The sequence below is a fragment of the Cyprinus carpio genome, chromosome B2 (assembly GCF_018340385.1).
Source record: "Cyprinus carpio isolate SPL01 chromosome B2, ASM1834038v1, whole genome shotgun sequence".
NCBI classification, from domain to species: Eukaryota; Metazoa; Chordata; class Actinopteri; order Cypriniformes; family Cyprinidae; genus Cyprinus; species Cyprinus carpio.
Genome location: NC_056598.1, coordinates 15,393,123 through 15,416,124, shown reverse-complemented (window position 1 = coordinate 15,416,124; position 23,002 = coordinate 15,393,123). Strand labels below are relative to the sequence as shown.

Here is a 23,002-nt window from a genome sequence, read left to right as displayed (position 1 = left end):
GAGACCGGTAAGGCTAGTTAATATGTTTTCTCTGCAATTAACTACTGATAATGTAAAACACTCTACTAAAACAACACAATCTGCATCCTACTTTTAAACTGTACAACAGGAACCACTGAGTGGATGACGCTTTGGCTTAAGGTTCATGTCATTTTTCTAAAAAAAAATATTTTACTCAAAAGCCAGCTATTCTGGAAATACTCAAGTTGTGTTTTGCATCCAATGCAACTCCAAATGCATATACTTCTTCCTACAACAAATTTATGCCTACATCCCATCTTATTAGAAAACAGAACCGAGATAAGTATGATTGCAGAAAATTAATTAGTTCTCTGGGGGAGTGTAGACACATGCTTAGTGGAGGGAAACTTAAAAAAAAAATGGCTGCAGAATTGTTGCCATGTATTGCTAGAGAAATGTTTAAAACAGTCTGGCAAAAGGTAAATAAATTATTACTTGGTCACTGAGTGCACTGCAGGAACCAGCTCTTATGGCCCATTAGAGAACATCACTGCCATTAATCTGAGCGGGCAAGGATGTCCCATGGGTAAGAATATGTCTGGCACCTTGTGTGGCATTGGGGCACTAGCCTGCAGGCGAAAGAACCTTCTAGTCCCCTCAGTTTACAGCAAAATGCAGTATTTCTGACCACAGGCTACCATTAGAGATCTATCTGGCTCCTTAACCACTGAGACTTATGAAAATAAGTATGAAAAAGCAATTTAGAATGATATTTCTTCATGAATATTGACTTAAACTCAAAAATGGACACATGAACATACATATGAATTGCATGTTTGTGAGAAACCTCCGCACTGTCGTGTTTAATGTGCATCCAATCAATCAAATACTATGCAGCTCTTTCTGATATGATTCAGAAAATATTCCTCAGGGCATTAAAAATTAGCGATGCCATTCCTCTCTCTCCGGCATCCACTTCATTGATATTCTTAGCAGTACATTTGGCATTAAAACCAGAAAGAGCATGACATAGTAAAGAGATGCAAAAGGGGCCAAGAACTGTCCCTCTCTAATGCCTGAAATCTCACTGGAGAGCTATAGTCTCTCCTCCCACTTGTATGCAAACTTCATGAAGTTTACTTGGCTTTTGTCTTTTTAAACAAATCTTATTTTATGTTTTTGAGGACAACGTTTATTCTATCATAAAAAAAACACAATAATGTATGCCTCAATCAATAACAAACAAATCATTTAAGAAAACAAATTAAAATGGTAACTATGACATAAAACTAAATATATAACACATAACTCTATATATTTGCTCTTTATTCTGTGCAAATAAATAAATAAATAAATAAATAAGGAATATTTTTCCAATAAAAACACAACTATATGATTGTTTTGTACAAGGAACAGACTGAAATGTAAATCATTCTTTCCCATAAATAACATAATCATAAAATATTAATCATCATAAATGAGTTATTATATGGCTTCAGAAAGCATACAGAAATAAACATAATAAATATGCATAAGCAAATAAATACTTGCACAAGGTTAGGTATGAAGAGTTCATTTGCAAAAACAGATAAAAAATGTCAAAAATCATGTTTTTTAATTGTGCATTCCAATTAATCTCAATCAAACTGCAGTGGGGTTATTTTGATTAGGTTAAAAAATAATAAAAAATGCTTGCAAATAAACTATACATATATGGACTTTTATGATACTTTTATTGTGCTTTTTTGCAATTTTGCTCAAAAGTGTTCCAAGGCGCTAATCATTAAGGTGATCTGGGGTTAGCTGAGGTCTAAAACACAAATGTTAAATGATATCTTATCTCACACTAGCATAATATCCTAATCATATGTGAGACCAAGCCTCAGGGAGGGATTTTATGCCACATCTTGGAATCTAGGCCTAAGGACTGCAAACAGGTTTAGTATCTGGCTTTATCTGAGTTAATATCTTAAATTGCCTTTAAACACAACTCAGCTGCGGTCTGTGCGTTTAATGTATTTAAGAATTATGCTACAACCCGTTTTAATCCTCAGTTAGAAGACACTGATAAATAGCCAAACATAACCGAAATATAGCACACAAAATGGCTTTGGAGAATAATGGTGGAGTTAAACATGCAGTACCTACTGCTCATGTGTAATAGCTGCCGCTGGCAAAAAGTCATGGGGGATTTGGAGACTGTTGCCAAGAAAGGAGGTTCAATCAATAACCAATCTGTCAAAGTTTTATTCTGTGACAACATCCTTAATTAAGAGCCACTGTGGGCATGTCTGCAAGGGGCTGAGAAACACAGACAGCGATGGGCTTGATATAGGACAACCACTTTCCGGTGCTGAGCACAATGGAGAGTTACAGCTTGGTTTAAGGCAACAGAAATGAGAACTTCACGCTGCCTAACTCACAGCGGATCATCTATGTCAGGAAACTCTAAATCACAAATGTGCTTGGGTTAAAATGGCACTGTAACCTTGTTTTTTGTGCCTTAATACATGTAAAGTAGCACACTGGCTGGCTGGAAGAACACATCCCGCGTGCCTGAGAGATATATAGACTCTTCATTATATGATGCCGATAACACAAAGTGCCGTTGAGATGTTATTAATCAGCGAGCGCTGATGAGCTGCAAACACTCAGTCCTTGATTTAGTGATTGGATCCCTTATCATGAATCCCACTCTTCACCTAAAACGAGGTGAAGGACATTATCACAATTTATTGAGTGCACTTAATTAGCTGGGAATGCAAAGAGACAGATACTGTTCAGCTTTAAGCTAAATGCTCGTCTAGAGGTGTCTTTAAACCATTTTATGTCATTCTTCTAAACCTGCATGACTTTCTTTTTTCCGTGGAACAAAAAAGTGCATTTCTGAGGAAAGGCCATGCTGCTTTTTTATATGATGAAGGGGACTGGGACCGTCAAGCTGTGAAATGACATAAACCTCCATAATAATCATAAACGTGGTTCATCTGATGTCAAACCTGATGGAGTGTATCTAATGGTTTAAGTCGATGACATTTTTTCACGGTTTCTGAACCTTCTCACCAAGGCTGCATTTATTTGAAAAGTACAGTAAAACAGTATTGCAAAATATTATAATTTAAAGAAACTTTTCCATTTTAATATATTTTTTCTAATGTAATTAATGAATTTTCAGCATCCATTATGTCAGGCTTCAATGGCACATGATCCTTTAGAAATCATTTGTATATGCTGATTTGGTGCTCAAGAAACATGCTGCTTAGTATTTGTGTGAAAACCATGATACTTTATTTTCAGGATACTTTGAATAGAAAAAAAAAAACATTTATTTGAAATAGAAAGCTTTTGTAACATCATAAAGGCCTTTTAACTGTAACTTTTGATAAATTTAATGCATCCTCACTAAATTAAACAATAATCTTTCTGACAGCAAACTTTTATGTGCTGTTTGGTCATTTTTGAGTTTGAAAACATTTTCATAATATGAAAAAAAGAGGCCGAAACCTCTTGAAAAATACCACAGAATTTCCATAAATTGTTTTTAATTATATTTTTATTTTAATATTTCAGTCATCATTTCATGTTTCAATATTAACATTTCATATTTTTGAAAAACATTAGTTTCATAATATTGATATATCTGCTGTGCAAATGCATTCACGCTTCCTTTGTTCAGAATTAGAATGTATAAATGCACCTTTTTGTTGTGTGCAATGTGCTCTGCAGTGTGAAGGCGACATAAGAGAAGTGATAATTAACAGAAATAAATCACAAAAGAAGAAATCTCTCTCCAACAGCACAAGAATCTTGCAATCTGATTTTCACATTTCATATCCAATTGGTCTATTCAATGACTGCTGAACAAGCATGTGTCACGCCTGAAACTGCACACCCTAAAACAATGCCGAGCTTCTGTTCCACCGTGCCGCGAGTGTTTTCCGACAGCTTGAAAAATTCCTTGAGTTGTATCCCCAAGACAGACACAGCTTACTGTGCAAGCAGCGAAAGGCAAGATTTACAGCAAAAGCAACATCCACAACATTCACAACCCTAGCTATGTATTTAAAGAGAAAGATTCATGAAAGTTTATTGAAAAAGAATAGTCTCTTTCCCCCCAGAATGCTTGTGGAAAGTGGAAAAACATGCATTAATGTAGTGGTTTGCCACAGGTCTTACTGCAGCCCCAGGGTTAAGGCTGCACCTTGTGCTATTTTTAACGTTTAAGAGCATCACTTTTATGTAACAGCTACATTTAGACCATGTATATCTCAAAGTACATGTTCTATTCTGTTTTCTTCAGATAAACATCCACTGTTGCTCCACATGCTGAAATTTTTAAGCCTTGGGAAAACCATGAAACTACATTAAAACACAACAGAAATGAGATGTAATTAGGGTCCAACAGGGCTTGAAAACGTAAGCACTGAAACACTTTCACCATGCGAAAATAAATAACTACCACTAATATGACACAATCAGGACTAAAACTAAAAACAGAACGGAGCACTCTGTTACAACCAAATGATAAAATCAAAGAGGATGAATCTTTAACCAGTGAACCTACATATTTGAAGACGTATTCCCACGTGACGATGAGTCATGGTGAAGCACCTGGTGAGTGCAGTAAAATCCAAAAGAGACGTTCAAACAGAAAGAGAAAGGAGAAAACTTAACTAACAACCATTGCAGTTTACAAAAGCCTCCCGTTTCCTGACAGGATTGTGCCGTGTTTTGAAAACGTAATTCATCTGGTGAAAGATTTCAGCACTGTGGCCTCATACCGGGACCGCCTCTGCAGAGACAGCTGGGTGAAACATCTTGAAAATACATTTTTTTTTCACCTTCAAAGGTTGAGACAGGAATGACAAATCAGAACATGAGTATCAAACCCCTTTACTTTGCAAACGGCTACTTGAGCTTCTACCTGCTTTGTCTGACAGGAGGAAATTTGATAGCGCTCGGATACTCAGAACTTTATTTCAACATAAGGACAAACGAGCATGAAGAGTTAAATGAGTTTCATTTCAAAAATTAAATCCACCTGAAAAAGACTATCGTATAAATCTGAGCCGCAGTGCTCAAGAATCTCCCCATTGTAAAGAGAGCTCAAAGTAGGGTATTTCAAAGTCATTACATCATCAACACAGCTGTGGATCGTCAAAATCATTAGACATGGTTGTGCAATTCCATCTGACAGCAAACAATCAGACGAGAGGTTATGTTTAATTAAATTCAATCACGAGTAATAATAAGCCGATATAATGACTGACCCCGTCGACGCATTGTGTGTTGCGCAGCCAATTTACTTTAAGATTTTCATAGCCTTTCTCAGAACCCATGCTATTCGTGGCTTCCATCTCGATCTTTTCACATATTCATTGTTTCCATAATGGTAACAATTTAGAGATGAACCTGCATGCAAATAACCCTCCGTTGCTTTGCTGTGCCAGGACTTCAACAGAAAGCACTACTGCAGAGTGTCTCAGAAAAAAAAAGCAGCGTGAGCTGTCAAGGGAATAATGACAGCAGCCATCTATGAATCACTGTGAGCACTGGATTCCTCAGCTCCACTTGTTTTTTTTTTCCTTCTTCGTTCCTTTGCGAAGGCAGGGACAACATCCAGCACTGAGCTGTCCCCAGCCAAACGCAGCACAACTTGAGCAAAGGGCTATGAGCGGGACTTCTGTTAAGAACCTCAAAGATTTCAAGAAGAGAGGGCCTTTTGAAGGATAAACCACAGGATTAGATTAGTTCATCCTCTTGGGTTACAGAGCTGGGCATCTTCCCTTTTTTTTTTTTTTTTTTTAATCTGGACCCCCAAGAAGCCAGCCATATTGGCATTGAGGGGATGTCCATCTTCTTTTCAGTGTGGGGTTCAATAGAAAACCCCTGACAGGGATCTTAAGATAGAGAAAATATGATTCATGGCAAGCTGTTAATGCTCAAGGTGAATTGCCCTGCAAAAGGCTCACCTCAGTTGTGACTACAATACTGCGAGAGGACTAGAAGGGAGGTCAGGATGGTTTGAAAAGTAACGTTGACCCCTGGGCGTTCTTTTTTGGATTGTTTCTCACACAATCCCTTGGTGGGGTGCAAATGTGGCTCTTTTTGATAGAGTCGCTGGAAAATAATAGAAATACATGTTCTTTGTGAATGCAGGCAACAGGGTAACAGGCTAAGAAATGCATTTGGGGAAGTGTCTCTAAAAACTACTGCAGCGTATAAATATATTACGAACCCAATGTAAGCAAAACCTATCAATTGAAAAGAACTCAAATGGGGAAATGGATTTGGGACTCTAACACTGCATATTTATCATTCTAAGAGTGGAAAATGGTAGAGTTTTCTGCTAAATAAAGATTAATGCAGATTGAATGCATCAGGGTGGTTTATACAATGCAAAAAATTCTAATCCAGCCCTACATTTTATTGAGGTGGAAGAGCATGCACCCAGCTCGAGAAGAAATCTTCCTCTGAGCCTCTTTAATATTTTAAACCTCGGCAGACTACTGATGTACTGCAAGACAGCCACTCTTAACTTTGTTAATTCAGCCGTGAGAGCACCTTTGCCGTGTTTATTTATCTAGCCAAGCTCTACCTGAGGAGCTGCATGTCAAAAGCCATTAGGCTGACATCCCCTGAGCAAACCCTCCAAGCCAGCAAGAGAACGATGCTCACAGATATCCTTGAAATAAAGAGGAATGAGCAATGTCAAGGAACTTCACACAGAACTTATGATTTCAAAACCTGTCAGCCTGTGAAAGAGTCTGGGGTCACTGCTCATCATGAATCTCCTGATTGACAAGAACACATCAAGATAATAAGCTGAAATTCTTCATTCAGTTCATGCAAAGCTTCTGAAAAATACCATTATATTCAGCTCCAGCTGCGTGCATGGAGCATTATTATGTATTTTTCTGGCATCTCCACATTAAAAGGAAACCGAAGTGTTGCTATTGTTATTATTAATTTAGAAAATATTACAGTGCTAAGCTCTGACAGCATCAGCAAGAGTGAACAAATATGATCTCTGATTGCTTTTTCTCAACCCTGAGTAATTTCTAAGAGGATAAGAAGTGCTAAATCAAACTCAGTCGCAAATCTTTGACGAATGACACAAATTCTACAATCCACACAAAAGTTTAACTTACACCTTGTCATTTATAAATGTAATACTTTGCAAACATAAGAAAAGCCGATCTCAATCATCTGTGCATACCAGTGAAAATACATGGTTTGAGCAGAGTATGGCAAGCCAATTTAACATGTATTTCTTAAAACTCTAGTGTTTATTTTAATTTATTAGCACTTGTTTTGATTACTAGTAATTCATTAGTGACAAGTACTTATTCAATTAGTCACTAGTATTAATTTTATCCTAGTGGTCAACTGCTTCAAGTCAGTATCCCAGTAGTACTGGTAATTGCAAGTTTTTCCAATGAATTGCAAAAAAATCAACTATGCCCATTTAACTTGTGTGTATTTAAATAGTTGCTGGCACTGAATTTTTACTAATAATTATTAAGGTACTCAAACATTTTAGTTAGATACTTATTCTATTAGTTAGCTACTAACTATTCAAATATTTCATGTTTATTCCATTTCTGGTAACAATTTTACTAGTAAAAAAAACTTGCTACTAAGACTAAAGTAGCCATTCTGACTAGTCCTTACATATGACAAATAAAAAAGCAAGAGAGAAAAGACAGAAATGTTACAGTAAATATCAAGATCACCTCTCAAAAATATTTTTTAGACACTTAAGCATACTTCAGAAGTAACTGGTTCTTCACTAGTAAAACCCATTAGCAACAACTGGACTAATTAATATATGAAACACAAATACAGACTAGATAATGCAAATACAGATTCATTGGTAAAAAAAAATGTAGCAGATGAAAAATAACTAACACATGATGTAAAGGAATTTGTAACAAAAACAATCAGATTCAAGCACTGAATATTAAAAGAGCTTGCCATAGAGAAGCCTCCACTCACCTGGAGTTTGAACTGTTCCAGTAGACCGCGTGTCTGTCTGAGATGATCCGGTCGTCCGACCATACGGAGACCCAACACACTACCGTGAAAACCACCAGCGGCAACTCCATTTGAGTTGTTATACTAGTCCTCACCTCCAAACGAAAATTCACGGTCCTTTATTTCAGTGACAACTTTTCAAATACCTGCTTGCTTGAGTGAATGTATATAGGCTACGCAGTTTTGAACATCATAACAAGACATGTAATCCAGAGCGATTTTCATTCCTTCCGAGCGAATGAGCAGCATTACTTTCTGTAGCTTACTTCATAAAACTGCATACATTTGATGTTCTTTTTTAGGGAAAAATCCATTACAATTGTTTCTTATGCTGCAAAAGGTCTCCAATGCGGTCCACAGTAATTTTCTAGCGCTCTGTCAGAAATCCGTCCATCATCTAAACGCGGGACAGTGCGATGCGCGTCTCGAGCCTCCTACAGTGATGCTCCCCGTTTGCAGCGCTGCAACTTCCAGATACCTCTACCCCATGTGGTCTGCACGAGAAGCACACATGAAACACATCCCCATCTGTAACGCACGCCTTTCTGATTCGCGTTTCCTCAGCGCTCCATCTTATTCGCACAAGTTGCGTGTTAGTTGTTGGCGGAATCGTGTTGTTTCTGGCTCGCTACAGTTGATAAGAAGATATCCTACGCACATCTCAAGCCGTTTGCACGAGTCCTCTCTGTCCTGGAGGAACAAAGGCAATTTTGCCCCATTCTGATTTAGGCATCTCTGCCTTTGCTCACTCTTTGGATCAGCTTTGCGGATCTGCTAAATGTTTAGCTTGGCTCGACTAAATCGTGCAAGCTTTCTAAGGCATCTGACTCGCGCACTTCTTCATAATTCATCGGTTCATCCTGAATCTGATTCGTGTGCGACAGTTATCATCAGCGGTGTACCTTCAGGAGGGGGCGGGGCCTAAACGAGCTCTTTTCAAACTCACCTCTGCAATTTACTTTGTCATCTCAAGATTACTCATATGCGTCTTTAAATTGCTTTCTTGAGCATGTTAGCTCCTTCTTTTTCCAGCAGTTATCAACTGTTGCCCACAATAACATTTAAATTCCCTCATTTATGCAGGCTATCTGGTACTTCAGCTTTGAAGCTGCTTGTTTTCAAGCTTTTTTTTTTTATTAAAAAAACGAGATTAAAATAATTAACCACATTTCTGTGAAGAATAGGTTAAATAAATACAACATAAGAAATAGCCATTAATATGTTGTACATTTTCATTACTGCTCTCTCTCATTTTAATGAAAGTAAAAGTTCACCCAAAAATAAAGAAATTGCTGAAATTGACTCACCCTCTGGCCTTTCAAAATGTAGCTGAGTTTTTTCTTCATCAGAAAGATTTGGAGAAACGTAGCATTACATCACTTGCTCACCAATGGATCCTCTGCAGTGAATGGCTGCCTTCAGAGTGAGAGTCCAACCAGCTGACAATAATCCACAAACATGACTCCAGTCCATCAATTAACAGGAAGAGGAACGGGAAGTCGTGGCCTAGTGGTTAGAGAGTTTGACTCCTAACCCTAAGGTTGCGGGTTTGAGTCTCGGGCTGGCAATACCATGACTTAGGTGCTCTTGAGCAAGGCACCGATCCCCCAACTGGTCCCCGGGCGCTGCAGCATAAATGGCTGCCCACTGCTCCGGGTGTGTGTTCACGGTGTGTGTGTGTTCACTGCTGTGTGTGTGCACTTTGGATGGGTTAAATGCAGAGCATGAATTCTGAGTATGGGTCACCATACTCGGCCTTAATGTCACGTCGCTCACACTTAATGTTTTGTAATGTGAAAAGAAAAAAAAAAAATCTACCAACATATTTGTTTAGAACTGGTTTGGAGTTGATCTATGCATATTTCTCTCCTCATTCAGACAAGATGGCTTGCTTTTTAACTAGAGCAAGAAATAATATGGTTAAAGGATGCGTATTTTAGCCAGAAGCAGCAGTTTGAAGTTAAAAACATCTTGATTGTTTTGTTGATTACAAACATCTTTTTGCTTCATAAGATTTTAATTGACGGGCTGGAGTTCTGATGGCACCCATTCACTACAGAGGGTCCGTTGGTGGGTAAGTAATGTAATCCAAAAAAAATAAACTCATCTTGGATAGCTTCAAAGTGAGTACATTTTCAGCAAGTTTTCATTTCCCTTTAAGTTACAACATGTCTATATATTTATAAATAATTAATCCTTCAGTTTTCTTGAAAGTTTGCTGGGAGAACTAGTGCTCTATTTATATTTAAATGGCTCAAAAGATTCAATGAACTACATTTCCCTTTGCTTAACTACCATACCAATTTACTGAAATGTCAAGCAGCAAATAGCATTGGTGGCAAATTATTTAAATAGTCTGGTATAGGGCTAGTAGATAACTTTCTCAATAATATGGATTGTTGCCTCTTTAAATGAGCTGCTTTACCTGATCCAATAGAATTTCTATCAACCGTGAAAAATGGCTGGCCCAATTCCATGCCTCTCAATTCTATGAACGCACCAAAACTATGTTATACCTATGATTCTGCACCATTTAGGTCCCCGGTATTATATATGTATACATACATGTATACGTGTATGTGTAGGCAGGTAGGTAGATAGATAGATATAGAGTAAATGAAATTGGAGGATAATCTAAATCATCATAATATTTATAATCTATAAAAAATTAAAATAATTTATGCAAAATGAAAACAATACATGCAATTTTAAAACATATGCATGAAAAATATGGTGCACAATCATATTTTTGTTTTATAAATATGGTGCACAATCATATTCAAGTGTGTGATAAATGGGTTAGAGCAAAAGTAATCTAAAAGCAATCAAAAAGTAGTCACTACATTACTTAATGTATGTAATCCATGTGATGTTACACACTAGCTTTTGTCATGTAAATTAAAAAAAAAAAAATCAGTAATGGACTAAATTTTGTAAGTAATCTACCCAGCACTGCACACCACACATACAAAACAATTTTTTTGGACCCACTCCACGTCCTGTCTGTTACGGTTCTGATGCCTCAATGATCTTAATGGGGTGGACATCTGAATTTTGGATCTGAATTTATTTATTTGGCTATGAAAGCCATTTGCATATTTTATGTTTATCATTTTGATTGCAGGGATGTGCAGCAGCGGCATACCAAGGATTTTGACCCTGAGAAAAGCAGGCAATACTTTTAGAAAATGAGAATGGCAAGAAAAAGTGATTTATAAAAGAAATAAGCAAGAATGCTATAAGAAAAAAACTCCCCTGACCTCAAGGGGAGTAGATAATTAAGCCAAAGCCAGACTATTTTATGAGAACACTGACAGATTTGGTGTGGTAAATCCACTGACCTCAAGGGGAGTAGATTTTGGCTAAGTTTTATTTAAACAGATTTGGTGTGGTAAATCCATTCATTGCTTGTTGGCTAAATCTAACTCAACATATTCCAAGCAGTAACCTATGATCCCAACTTTCCTTCAACAAATTTAAATCTCAACTCTATCCAAAATCTTACATTTACCACCTTAAGTAGTTACTTCATATTTTTTCCAAAGGCTCTTGTAGACTGACGAACAGATTAATTTTGTTGACAATACAATCTTAAATCCTCCAACACGCTGCACACTGTGATTATAATCCTGACAAAATGGTACATCAGCTTTGAGTTGAGTTATGATTGTTTAAATGCCACAACTCTCCTAAATGTTGTGAAATGTAAATGTCAGTGTATTACACAACAGGGTAACACTTAACATAGCACTTGACAAATTACTTTTTAAAACATTTTACAAGCTCCTCTATAATAAAACAGACACTTAGAAACTCATTTTCCACAAGCATCAAAGCCCAAAAGGCACTGACATGAAGGAACGAACCAGTTTTGAATCTTAAGCAAGTGCGCCACCTGCTGTTCAAGGATCTCTATATAACATTAAGAGAGAACTTCATATTTCATAAAACAATAAAATGTAGTCTTAGGTATTAGTCCCTCTATATACTTTTCACTTTAAAAGTGCATATGGCTCCAGCTTAATGTATCCAAAAGTCAGTTTAAATATGGTAATAAGGTATAAAACCCCTTAAAATGGCAGTGAAAATAAGCGATTAAATAATCTTAGTTGTATTTCAGTCTAGAATGTGTATTGCATCTTCATATATAACCTCCTTTTGAATATCACAATCCTAAAAATTCTTCTGAGCAACGTGAAACTGCTACTCAATTCAAATGGTTTCACATTTAAACCAAATTCATACACCGATTTCTCATTCTAGATCCTGTAACAGCAAACAGATGGTGAGAAACTAGTTAGTGAACCAATGAGTCATTAGAGGTCTCTCCCAAATATAGGAAGGTCGAAAAGAGAGGTTGTTAACCACATGACTGATAGAGTATAAAGATGTAGAATATGAAAAGGTCAGGATGTTCAGTAACTTAAAAGAAATTAAGAGACAAAAGAGTAAAAGCAAGAAACAAAGATTTATTGAAGACAGAAAAAGTATGAGCATCTATATCAAAAGAAGGTTATGCTCTCAAGAGGGCAATTACATGTTCAGACACAATGTGTTGGAATCTTTTAATATTGTGTAATAAAAAAAAGGAGGCTCTACAATGAGCTGAATGTCTGCTATAACTTTATCAAAATATACATGTTTGACACAGAAATTGTTGATTTTCAATTACTTGTACAAAAAAAAAAAAAAAAATTATATACAGTAGCCCTCACCCACTCCGTTTCTCAACATTACATCCATACTGGGAAAAACAAGGAAGTTTAACTAACGCAATAGAAAGGAGCTCTGTTGCTACTTTAAGACTTCTGTTTGGTTCTGTTCTCTGATAACAGAAATAATCATTTGATACACAAGGCCAAAAAAGCCTGCAGCGTCTTCTCTAATTTGTAATATTTTCTTTTCAAGATCTTGTGTTGCTTCTTGTAAAGAAAGGCAATAATATACAAATAAGCCTTAAATTTTTTTCACCTTCTGCCCACTGAAATCAAAGCAGTTGTTAAGACAGAATGTCACTGCACAGTAAAGATACAAGATATCAAAGACTGACTGGCAGAACAGGGAAGATGCTTTGGTCCATCACGCTACTCTTCAGAAAGAGAGAAAAAAAGAAAATGAATACCTGCCGAAACGAGCTCAACACCTGCAACACCTGTCAGTAACACCAATATTCTGCTAAATTGCAAAGGATTAAAGAAATTAAGAATTTCCCCCATAGTACAAGTTGAAAAGTAAAAGGGAATGTCTGCACATCAAGACTCATGCCACAATCAACATGAAATGGATGCATTGGAAAGAACAAGGCCTAAATATTTTCCCCCACACAAAGAAGTGCTAAAACAGTCTGAATTCTTATCACAGGTCTCTTGGTTCACACAAAACTCACAAGAGATTAAGACTCTGTAATGCTAATATTCTTCAACACAAAAGGCAAGTGACAGAAATTGACAGTAGAAATGTGAGCTCTGGAAGGTCCAAATAAACTGTTTTCAAGTTCATTTTAACTCGTGAACTTGACTTCCTTTGCCACACTCAACATAACCAAAATGATGTAAAGTGGTTTAATAAGCAACAGGAAAAAGTGTGGATTTAAGTGTCCCGCTCCCAACTAAATGGAAAATATGATGGTCTAGACAGAGAGCGCAGTGGGCCAATGCCCAAAAAGATGATACAGTATACAAATGTGTGCAACTTAAAATATGTAATGAAACTAAAGAATATAGAATATCTTTGAAAATGGTACATAAGGAGTAGAACCACATATATAGAATAACTATATGCAAAATAAGCTGTGACAGTCAGGTACAAAACCAAAGCCTGTAAGGAACTCTGAACTAGTTGCTGCCTTTCACAGAAAAAAAACATTCCTGCGTTTTCACTAGTTAAATTTAAACTGAGACCACCTGGAAACATCAGGCAGTCTTTTTTTGTATGTTTGAGGTTAATGGTTCCTGCAAAGAAGCCAAAAACATCAAGACATTACTAAGGCCATTAAGAAGATATACTTTAAGCACCATGTAAGGCACAGTTGCTTTTTTGGAAAGGCAAATAGGGAATAGCTTTGAAAAAGCTAATTATAGGTTCACCAAACGAAACAAGGCTTTGCGTGTGCAACCTGAAAGGGTGCGGCTTTCCGCAGAGGCACAAGTGTAAACTATGCAGCATCTATGATCCAAAACCGATGTGTGCCAATGATTAACTAAATCATGAGACAAACCGTCTGAGAAAAGGTACTATTAAAACCCAAGACACGTTGGGTTCAAAGTGGAATTACAAATAGACATACATATTTGAATATAGATATAATAAAGGAATGATGAAGTGTGTGTTGTTTTAATATAAGTTGTGGAAGGCTTAAAGTTTGGTCTAAAGTGACAGTCCTTTCACCTTCTCTAAATCAAAACAGCCTCCATCAGATGGTGGACTTGGAGAAAGACACTCTGAGGTGATGGTTCTCTCCCAGGTCATGATTGTGAAATTTAATCAGAGACTCGATTGCTTCCTCCACAGAGCCCAACTGGATAAGGGCCATTTTTCGGTCTTTCCTGAAAGAATTGACAACATTTTAAGACTTATCATGGCAACATCTGTATAACTCAAAATGTTTTTGAATTATAATGTCTTACTGGAAAAACTTAAAGGCCTTAACCACAGATCCTGAACTTAGAAACAGGCCTCTGAGATGTTCCTCAGTGACAGAAGGTCTGCAAAGCGAAGACATTGGTCAATAAGTCAATGTTAAAGACTACCAAACAGATTGGTCTAAGTTTAGAGGACTCACGGTATATTGGAAAGATGGAGAGTAGAGGAAGGAGGGAAGATGTTGGAGTAGTTCTTGGAACCTGGCTTTTTAAAGCGGTGAAGAGGAGAGTTGCTGTAGTCCTTGGTGAGCCCCTGATCCTCATGGCCTTCACGTGGCAGCTGCACAGTGGTGTGTTTAGAGAGAGTTACCCGCAAAGCCTTCCCATACAGTTTCTGCCCATTCAAGTGGCTCATGGCTAAAAAGGACAAGACAGGTTAGTGTTGCAGAATCAAGCTTCTTAGAAAAATTCAAGTTACTTAAAGTTGAAATATGAAGAGCATTATGAATACCTAGCTGGGCTTGGGTTCCATCAGACATCTGCACCAAAGCATTCTCTTTCTTGTTGAATAGGATCTTCACTCTCATGACATCACCATACACGCCTACAAAATAAATAAATAAATAAAATAACGATATATACACGTGAGGATATGATTACTTTATGAGCGGATAATTGATTACAACCAAAAACTATGTAAAAATCAAGTAATTTTATGGTAAAGTAAGGCATGCAATACTGTTGGTAAGAGACTACATTTCTATTTTGGCCCACCTCTACTGGACCTGGCTTTCTACCTAAACAAAATTATATTAGAACAAACACCAATTGTCACTTTTAGAAAGATGTACTCCAGAAGTAATCTTGAATGGTTTTAATACCACATTTGGGATGGGGGGAGGGGGGGGGTGTACTTTAACTCTGATGATTGACAAAACATTAGAATCAAACACACAGCTTTCTAAAGATTATAAAATGCAATATTCAATGTGGCTTTATTGAGAGGGCATGGCATTCACAATAGGTAAAATGCTGCAACAAAAGGCTTCAAAATTCAATATAACAGCAAGTGGGCCAAGGATTAGTTTAAACTAAGCAACTAATATGAACATGATATATAGCTGTTGGCAATAGACATTTAGCATCTGCCAAATGAAGGAGCCTATAAAGCTCCAGCTGATATGCCATTTCCCCTAAAACAGCACATAATTGACATACACAAACCAAAGTACAAATCTTAGATGAAGTTAAAATATGAAACAAAAAAGGTAATAAAAAGGAGATGCCAATGATAACATACCGAAAAGAATAAAGAGGCATTGGGGCGTAACGCTTTAAGACAGCAGAGGAAGGCAGCGTAGGGAGGAAGGGACAGGAAAAGATCGGAGGCAGGACAGTGGAGGTTGAACATGTCCACAGCGAGGCAGTTCCACAGGAATGGCGAAAAACGGTGGTAGGTTCATGAAGGTGGGTGATATTGTTCATAATGGAAAGGTGGGGGAAGGGTTGAGGTAAAGGAGGAGGATATCCAACAACATAGTGGTGGTGGGTTGGGGATGTTGTTGTGTGTTGGTTGTACAGCAGTAAACATTGTATATGTATCCAATATTGGTGTGAATTGGGAACCATATTGTTTGAGTAGGTAGGGAGTTTAAAATATTATAAAACAACAAAAGTGGTGCAGTCAGTTGGCAAAAGATTCCAGGTCAAGGTATTAAAATAATAAAAGGGGGAAGGGGAATGGGGAGGGAGAGAAACAAGAAAAAGAAAGTAAAAAAAAACAAGGTCAGTACACACAAAGAAAAATGTAGTGTTCCATTCAGCAGAACTTGCTAAATTAAATGCATTTCACTATAGGAACACTAAGGAAATAATAAAAGAAAGGAGAGAAGATTAACAATGAAATCCAGGAAAGATAGAGACTATATATACTCATAGCTCTAAAGAAACACTAGAAATGAAATGTTTTAGATGGCTTCAGACAAGAGTCAACAAATATTAAGAAATGGTTGACATGCATGTTTGTATAATAGCAAATGAGCCTCCACACAGTCATAAACACACAGTACATGATTTGAGAAGCTCCAGAATTATTGTGTTAATCACTAGATGCCATCTAATTATTTCCCAAGAACACATTGTTTTTTTTCTATTTTTGTCTATCAACTATTCAGTTCTAACCAAAATCATGTCTCGCTTATTGAAACAAAGCAAAGCCTTATGAACTAACAGCTAAGTGAATCTAAACTATTCAAAAAAAAAAAAAAAAAAAAAAAAAAAAAAAAAAAAAAAAGGGACTAACCTCAGGGTTAAGGTTGCTGACCAGCAGGACACTGTTTCCTCCAGCAGCGAGACCAGAAAGACTCAGGCGTCCTGCTGCAGCTGCTGCAGCAGCAGCCGCGGCGGCACCGGGGACACCGAGCGATGCAAGAGCCCCGGCAGGCACACCCTGCAGAGACAGACCTGTGGGAGGAACAGCCGTCAGCATTCAGCATAGATGATACGCTGAGAAACTGTGCCACTGCAATCCACAGAGAACTATTATAAAGGCTGTGACCGACCTGCTGCCTGCTGAATGGCAAATGTTGGTGGGAAACCATGAGCCCCAGCATATGGTGATGCAGAGATAAGTCCAGGAGCATCTGAGGGGGAGAAAAAAAAAAAATTTAAAAATTAAATAAATGAAATGCAGTTTGTAATTATGCATGAAAATTCAATTTATTAAATACAGCAATAAAGTAGTAGATTTAATTTTACTCAAGGCAGCCGCAGCCATCGTCTGTGCATTGAGGGCGGGATGACTGTCTCCCGTAGGTAAATCAGGGCGAGTGTAGTCTCTGCTCTTATCGTTGTTGTACTTAACATTCAAGCTGGTGAGCTTAGAGAAACTGACACGAAGGGTACAGCAGGCATTGTAGATGTTCTGTCCATCTAAAGACTGTTGAATGATAAGCCAAATGATTACAGGGTTCAGAAGGGATTTCGCTGCCCATTCATCCATTAAGATATCGATCCACTGTGCCACTTACCAGTTTTGCATGCTGAGCAGTCATTCCGTCTGAGTACTGGACCAGTGCTTGGAACTGGTTGTTTTTGGTAAAGGTTATAATCTTCAAAACTGTGCCAAACTTTGAGAAGATCTAAGTGGGGAGATTAAAACAAATTTAGCATTTTGAAGAGCGTTTTAACTTTTTTCCTCAATTTAGTTTGAAGAAGAGTTTGCACCTGGTGAAGAACATCAAGAGTAACTGGGTAGAAGAGGTTTTCAACAATGACTCTCAGTACAGGGCTTTGGCTGCCCATGCCTGCTCCATCAACAGTGCTCAAAGACATGCTTCCTGTCTGGACCGCATTCACCGCCTGCAGTGCTGCCTGTGCTCTCTATGGGAAAGGAGGGGGCAGAGAACAAGTATATATTTATCAGTTTTGAACGAGCAATTTATATTGCATAATTGCCCTTGATTGAATGCCTAATGTGATGTAATTTGTACTCACAACTTGGTTGGGTGAGTTGTCAGTCTTTAGCTCCTTGTGATTGGAATACTGCATGTAGATCGGGTGGTTGCGGATGACAGGAGTGACAGAGGAGTAGTAGCTGACCATGGTCTGTGCTGACTCCTCAGTGTTCATCTCCAGGAAGGCCTGTGAGGAGATAACACAATAAGACCAGGCACAATGTTGTACGTCAAAGCAGGGTAATCATATTTTGTGGGAAATGAAAGGAAGCGGCGATTTTTACCTGGTTCTTTCCTTTCAGCATCAGAAGGTTGGTCACTTTGCCAAAAGGAAGCCCCAAAGAAATAACTTCTGCTTCGTTTATGTCATTTGGCAGTTTGCGTACATGAATGACTCGTGAAGGAATGCCTGGGCTCCTGATGTCCCCTTTGAACTTCTTGCTGTCATTACCATTTGCTGGCAGGAAGAGAGTCTCAAATTAATTTCATTCTCAAGAATGTAAATTCTAAAAAGTTTGTGGTTGGTAAGAATTAGTCAGTCATTCTTAGTAATATAGATTAAGTTATGCAATGTTATTCATGTGATGGCAAAGCTGAATTTTCAGCAGCCAGTACTCGGTCTTCAGTGTCACACACTTCAGAAATCCTAATATGTTGATTCACTATACATTTCTAGTTATTACAATTATGTTAACGTTAACAGTTGTGCTGCTAATAATTTTGTGTAAACTTTTTTTTCTGGATTCTCTGACGAACAAATTTCAAAAGAACAGCATTTGAAATCAATTTGATGTACTTTGGATAAAAATGCCTACCTGCTCCAGAGCTCATTATATAAGGTCCGTTAGATATGCAGGAGGAAAAGAGTTCGTCAGATCCCCTCTGAAAGGACAAGGGAAGTGGTTCATTAAGCAGGATGCATTTACAAGGTTTGCAAAATAGGACATTCAAACCTCAAAACAGAACAACCTAAACACTCAGCAATACCATTAGATGTAAACAACTTGAACAAAAGTAAGGTAATGTAAATGACAAAATATATGTTAAAAAAAAAAATTAAAATACACAAAGAGAGAAAGAGATATTGTCTTAAAAAAAGAAAAAGGAGCCCCAGGGAAGCATGCCTGTAAGAGTTAAAATATCATCTGACACAGGATTATAGAAAGTGTGTGACAAAGATTAGCATCTGCCTAACCGTCATCTGATTACACAATCATTAAGATGACGCAATTGGAATACATTTCCAAAATGACAAAAAAAAATAAAAAAATAAATTTCTTTGACTAATAGTTACAACTTTTCATGACCCAGGCATCTAGACACAAAAGCACTACACAGTTTACTGCTGGTAAAAGCAGAACAAAAGAAAAAGAGAAAGGCAAACAGAGGCAGCTGTGTCCTGCCATAACACTAATACAAAGTCTCTCACTCAAGGCCAAGCTGGAGCCACTTGAGCACTGGAGCAATGAGCAAATCATTCTGCATCGCTCTCTTAATAAACCACTTCAAATGACTAGTCTCTGCTGAAGTGGTCACATGCGCTGGATAAGCCAAAGCCTTTACACTCTATTACCACAATGCATGTTCTGTTCCAGCCCAAAGGAAAGTATTGTTACCAAAGCCGAAAGCTTGGTCCTCGGGCTGATTTTCCCTCACAGTCTACTACAAACAGCCTCAAGGGCACATTACCACACCCTGGATAAAGTTTACCTAAAACACACCCCCGAAGGCTCAATAAGCAGCCTACAGCATAAACACAGTCAAAAATATTGTTCTGAGAAAACAACAACACGACAGAGATTGTGGCATGGCATTTCCTCAAAAAAAAAAAAAAAAAAAAAAAAAAAAAAAAAAAAAAAAAAAAAAAGGACACTACATTCCTCCCAGCTAAAACCTGCAGGAGTCAGGTTTCAACACATACTTTCACAGAGCAGTTATGACAGGAAAGCCTTCTCTGGTTGAACCATCCATTGTTTTCGGGTGAGAAATCCACCCAACTCCAGAACTTCCTTCCTCTATTTTTTTTTTTTTTCAACTGCATTGCAGCTTGAGCACTTGGTTAGGACAGGGGAAAAAATGAAGCAGAGAACCATGACTCCCACACTGGTCTCTAGGAGCTCAAGACTTGCAGGTGCCAACATGTTTACATCCATTGACAAACTGCAAGCCTCCTGGGTGAGAGCACAGTGTGTTGAATAAGGGGGTCAGGGAGACCACAGCATTCCAGCCACGGTAATTAGTGCTCAGACTCCGACAGGGCTGCGACTCGATCTACTACATCTCTACTCCTCCTCACATGTGTGAAAGACATCAGGGGGAACAACAGCAGACAGTATCCATCTATGCACAAACACGTGCAAGTAAGTGTGAAAAAAGCAATACTGTAAACGAATAACTGTATGGAGCAAAATCACAAGTAGCAAAATATAACAAGTAAATTCCCCAGGTCACCATTTACGAATTGTCTACACAACAATTACAAGATTTTAGTGTAGGCTACTTCTTTCACCTTTGGGTCACTTATCACAGTGACTGTTTAAACAGCAGATGACCTTTGACTAGAGTAATTACAGTCATAGGATCAAATGCAGATGGGACAAGAATTTCAGGCTCTGCGATTAAGAGCAGTTCCCTTTGTCTCAGCAATTTAGGAAAAGAGGGAGGAGGAAGGTATAATCTCTAAAGCCAGATAAACCACCAAAACTAGTATTGTTACTGAACACCTGCAACAAACAATTAGGGAAAATCAACATTAATCCATTTATTAAAAAAAATAAAATGACATACCTTTGTGCCGACTGTTATATCATGGACACTGCTACAAAAGAACAAAAGTTAAAGAGAATATTAGAAAATACATATGTCTTGATGCTAAAGTACATTTGATGGCAATGCAGCAAAAGACAGGTCTATGCAATATTTTAAGTTGCGATGCAATAGAAGTGGAGACAAATTTTTCTTCCGTATTGTGACGTAAATCTGAGTGAAACTGACTATTGAAAAAAAGCAGGGTAGGGACTTGGTTCTACCCATCAGTTGTTGACTGGACAAAGGCAAATTTGAATAAGACATGTAGAAAGGAGTGGGGTTTAAGTGTAGTAAATGATTGAAGTTTGCGGTTTCATAAGAACATTGACTTGTTGCACCAAGTCACTGTGCATTGCCAACAAAATCAGCAACTCTTACTGAAAATGAATGATATCTGTTAAGAATTCAACTTTATGCAACAATGCAGTGACTACCAATGTGAGTGCAGACAGAACTGCCAGAGAGTTTGACAGAGACTTGCCATCCTTCAATGATTAAGTCAGTGTGAACAGGGCTCAAGATAATTACTGATACAAATTTGTCAAAAGCTAGTGTAGATTTATATTAGGTTATATATTAGATGATTTTTATTTGGAATATGGGCCCAGGGGGAACAACAGATGGCCGTTGTACAAAAGAAGTTACATTTTAAGTCTGCAAACAGTAAAACAGAGCAGGCCTGTTAAGCAACTCTTTCTGCCAATCAACAATATCAATGTTTCCCTGCTTTTCTTGGAAAGATATCTTGAATTCTTCAGTTTAGGTCATTTGCAGTACAACCAGTAAATATTTATAGCAATGCAAAACTTACAGAGATGCAAAACTTACTCTATTTCAGTGACGTAACTGGATCCCAGAGGATACAGATCAGTCTCTAAACGGCTGCAGAAAACAAAAACAGGATTTTTTTTTTTGTCATCATGTTTTAAACCTGTACGTTTGTCTAACTTCCATTGAACACAAAAGGAGATGTTATGCTCAATGACAGGTCTCGGTCACCATTAACTTTCATTGGAGACTCAAGGCTGTCATTCTGCCTAACATCTCGGTTTCTGTTCTATTAAAGAAATTAATTTGTTAAGGTTTGAAACATGGGGAGTAAGAGTAACATGACAAAATTAACATTTTAAGCGAAATCTCCGCAGCGGTAGCTTTTATAATCAGCATAAGCGTGTACGTGCTCTTAAATATAGATTCTTACTTACACGTAAACAAAACGTTATTATTCAAATCCTTAAATCAATATTATTTCTGAAGCACCAGGGACATCTTCACCGCGTCATTATGTAAAACAGCTACTGTAACCGGACTTTCTCACGTTTATCAAATGTACTTAAAAATGACTTAAAAATATGTAACGTGCATCGACAATACAAGTGAGAAAAGCAAGAATAAAGTTGAACTGGCATCGGTTTAGCAGGCTAGCAGGTAATTAGCTAGCCACCCAACAACAATGCGGAAACTGAGACACGTTGGTTGCCAAATAGTGGCTGTTCTTTCGCTTCTGCACGTTACAAGCATCGTTTGATCTTTCCCGCTTGAGAGTGAGATGAAAAAAATCCCGTAGTTATATTTGGCTTGTGTTTCATGAAGCCGTTTCAACTAGACGACTTGCAACAGGTCGCTGGTCAGTTTGGTCCAACTTTTGGGCTCTTCCGGCTCGAGAGACACGGAGAGCGGCAGAGGCGAGTCAAAATCACCATTTCCACTTCACTTTACGTCATTTAACACACTTTAAACGCGCATAATGTACTAAGCCACAACCATGTATAAAATATCCAAAGACAAACACGTGTTTAAGGGGTAACAAACTTGGAATGAGGGTGCTTTCAACTTACCCGTCCATGGCACTAACAAAACTACAGGTTGTCGTAGACGGGAGGTAGACCTGCTAGTATTTCTTATATCCGTACAAAATGGCGGAGGGAGGATTGGCGCTTTCTGATTGGTCCATCGACCCTGGAGCACTGAGTGTGGGAGGGACTTAAAATGTTCTTCGACAACGGGATTGGACAGAAGGGCTGTCAATCTGGAAAGGCGGTCGAAAAAAGTTTGCGAAAACTTTTCCCGGGTGCCACCATGAGAAATGAGGTGGAGGAGTGAACTGTGTTTGAACCCATTGTCAGCAACAAGGACGAGGCTGTTCAGACAGAGAGAAAC

General features: G+C 37.9%; 2 protein-coding genes across 2 annotated transcripts in view; both read right to left on the bottom strand.

Moving 5' to 3' along the window:
- LOC109049087 (ephrin-A2) overlaps window positions 1-9,451 on the bottom strand; it is a 55,769-nt gene extending 46,318 nt beyond the window's left edge. The window contains exon 1 of the mRNA XM_042718290.1: window positions 7,960-9,451. Coding sequence (XP_042574224.1) covers window positions 7,960-8,069 — 110 coding nt within the window. The 5' untranslated portion in view covers window positions 8,070-9,451. The remainder of the gene's footprint in view (window positions 1-7,959) is intronic.
- Window positions 9,452-12,447: 2,996 nt separating this feature from the next.
- On the bottom strand, window positions 12,448-22,793 carry LOC109101169 (polypyrimidine tract-binding protein 1-like). Its single transcript, XM_042718289.1, has 16 exons — window positions 22,681-22,793; window positions 21,671-21,724; window positions 20,822-20,852; window positions 18,850-18,916; window positions 18,319-18,491; window positions 18,075-18,221; window positions 17,805-17,960; window positions 17,609-17,719; window positions 17,337-17,517; window positions 17,141-17,221; window positions 16,882-17,042; window positions 15,880-15,913; window positions 15,091-15,183; window positions 14,780-14,996; window positions 14,625-14,702; window positions 12,448-14,543 (listed from the first exon to the last, which is right to left on the bottom strand). Exons 1-16 carry the CDS (start codon window positions 22,686-22,688, stop codon window positions 14,411-14,413), a joined length of 1,725 nt encoding a protein of 574 aa, XP_042574223.1. The 5' UTR covers window positions 22,689-22,793; the 3' UTR covers window positions 12,448-14,410.
- Between the last annotated feature and the right edge of the window lie 209 nt (window positions 22,794-23,002).

Bases quoted from the DNA above. Each gene is read 5' to 3' on its own strand.
- LOC109101169 (XM_042718289.1), bottom strand. The intron at 18,222-18,318 runs GTAAAAATCGCC...ATCTCCTCACAG, and splicing joins TGCTGAAAGGAAAGAACCAG to GCCTTCCTGGAGATGAACAC. The intron at 15,184-15,879 runs GTATGTTATCAT...TTTATTTTGTAG, and splicing joins ATGCCTCTTTATTCTTTTCG to GCGTGTATGGTGATGTCATG.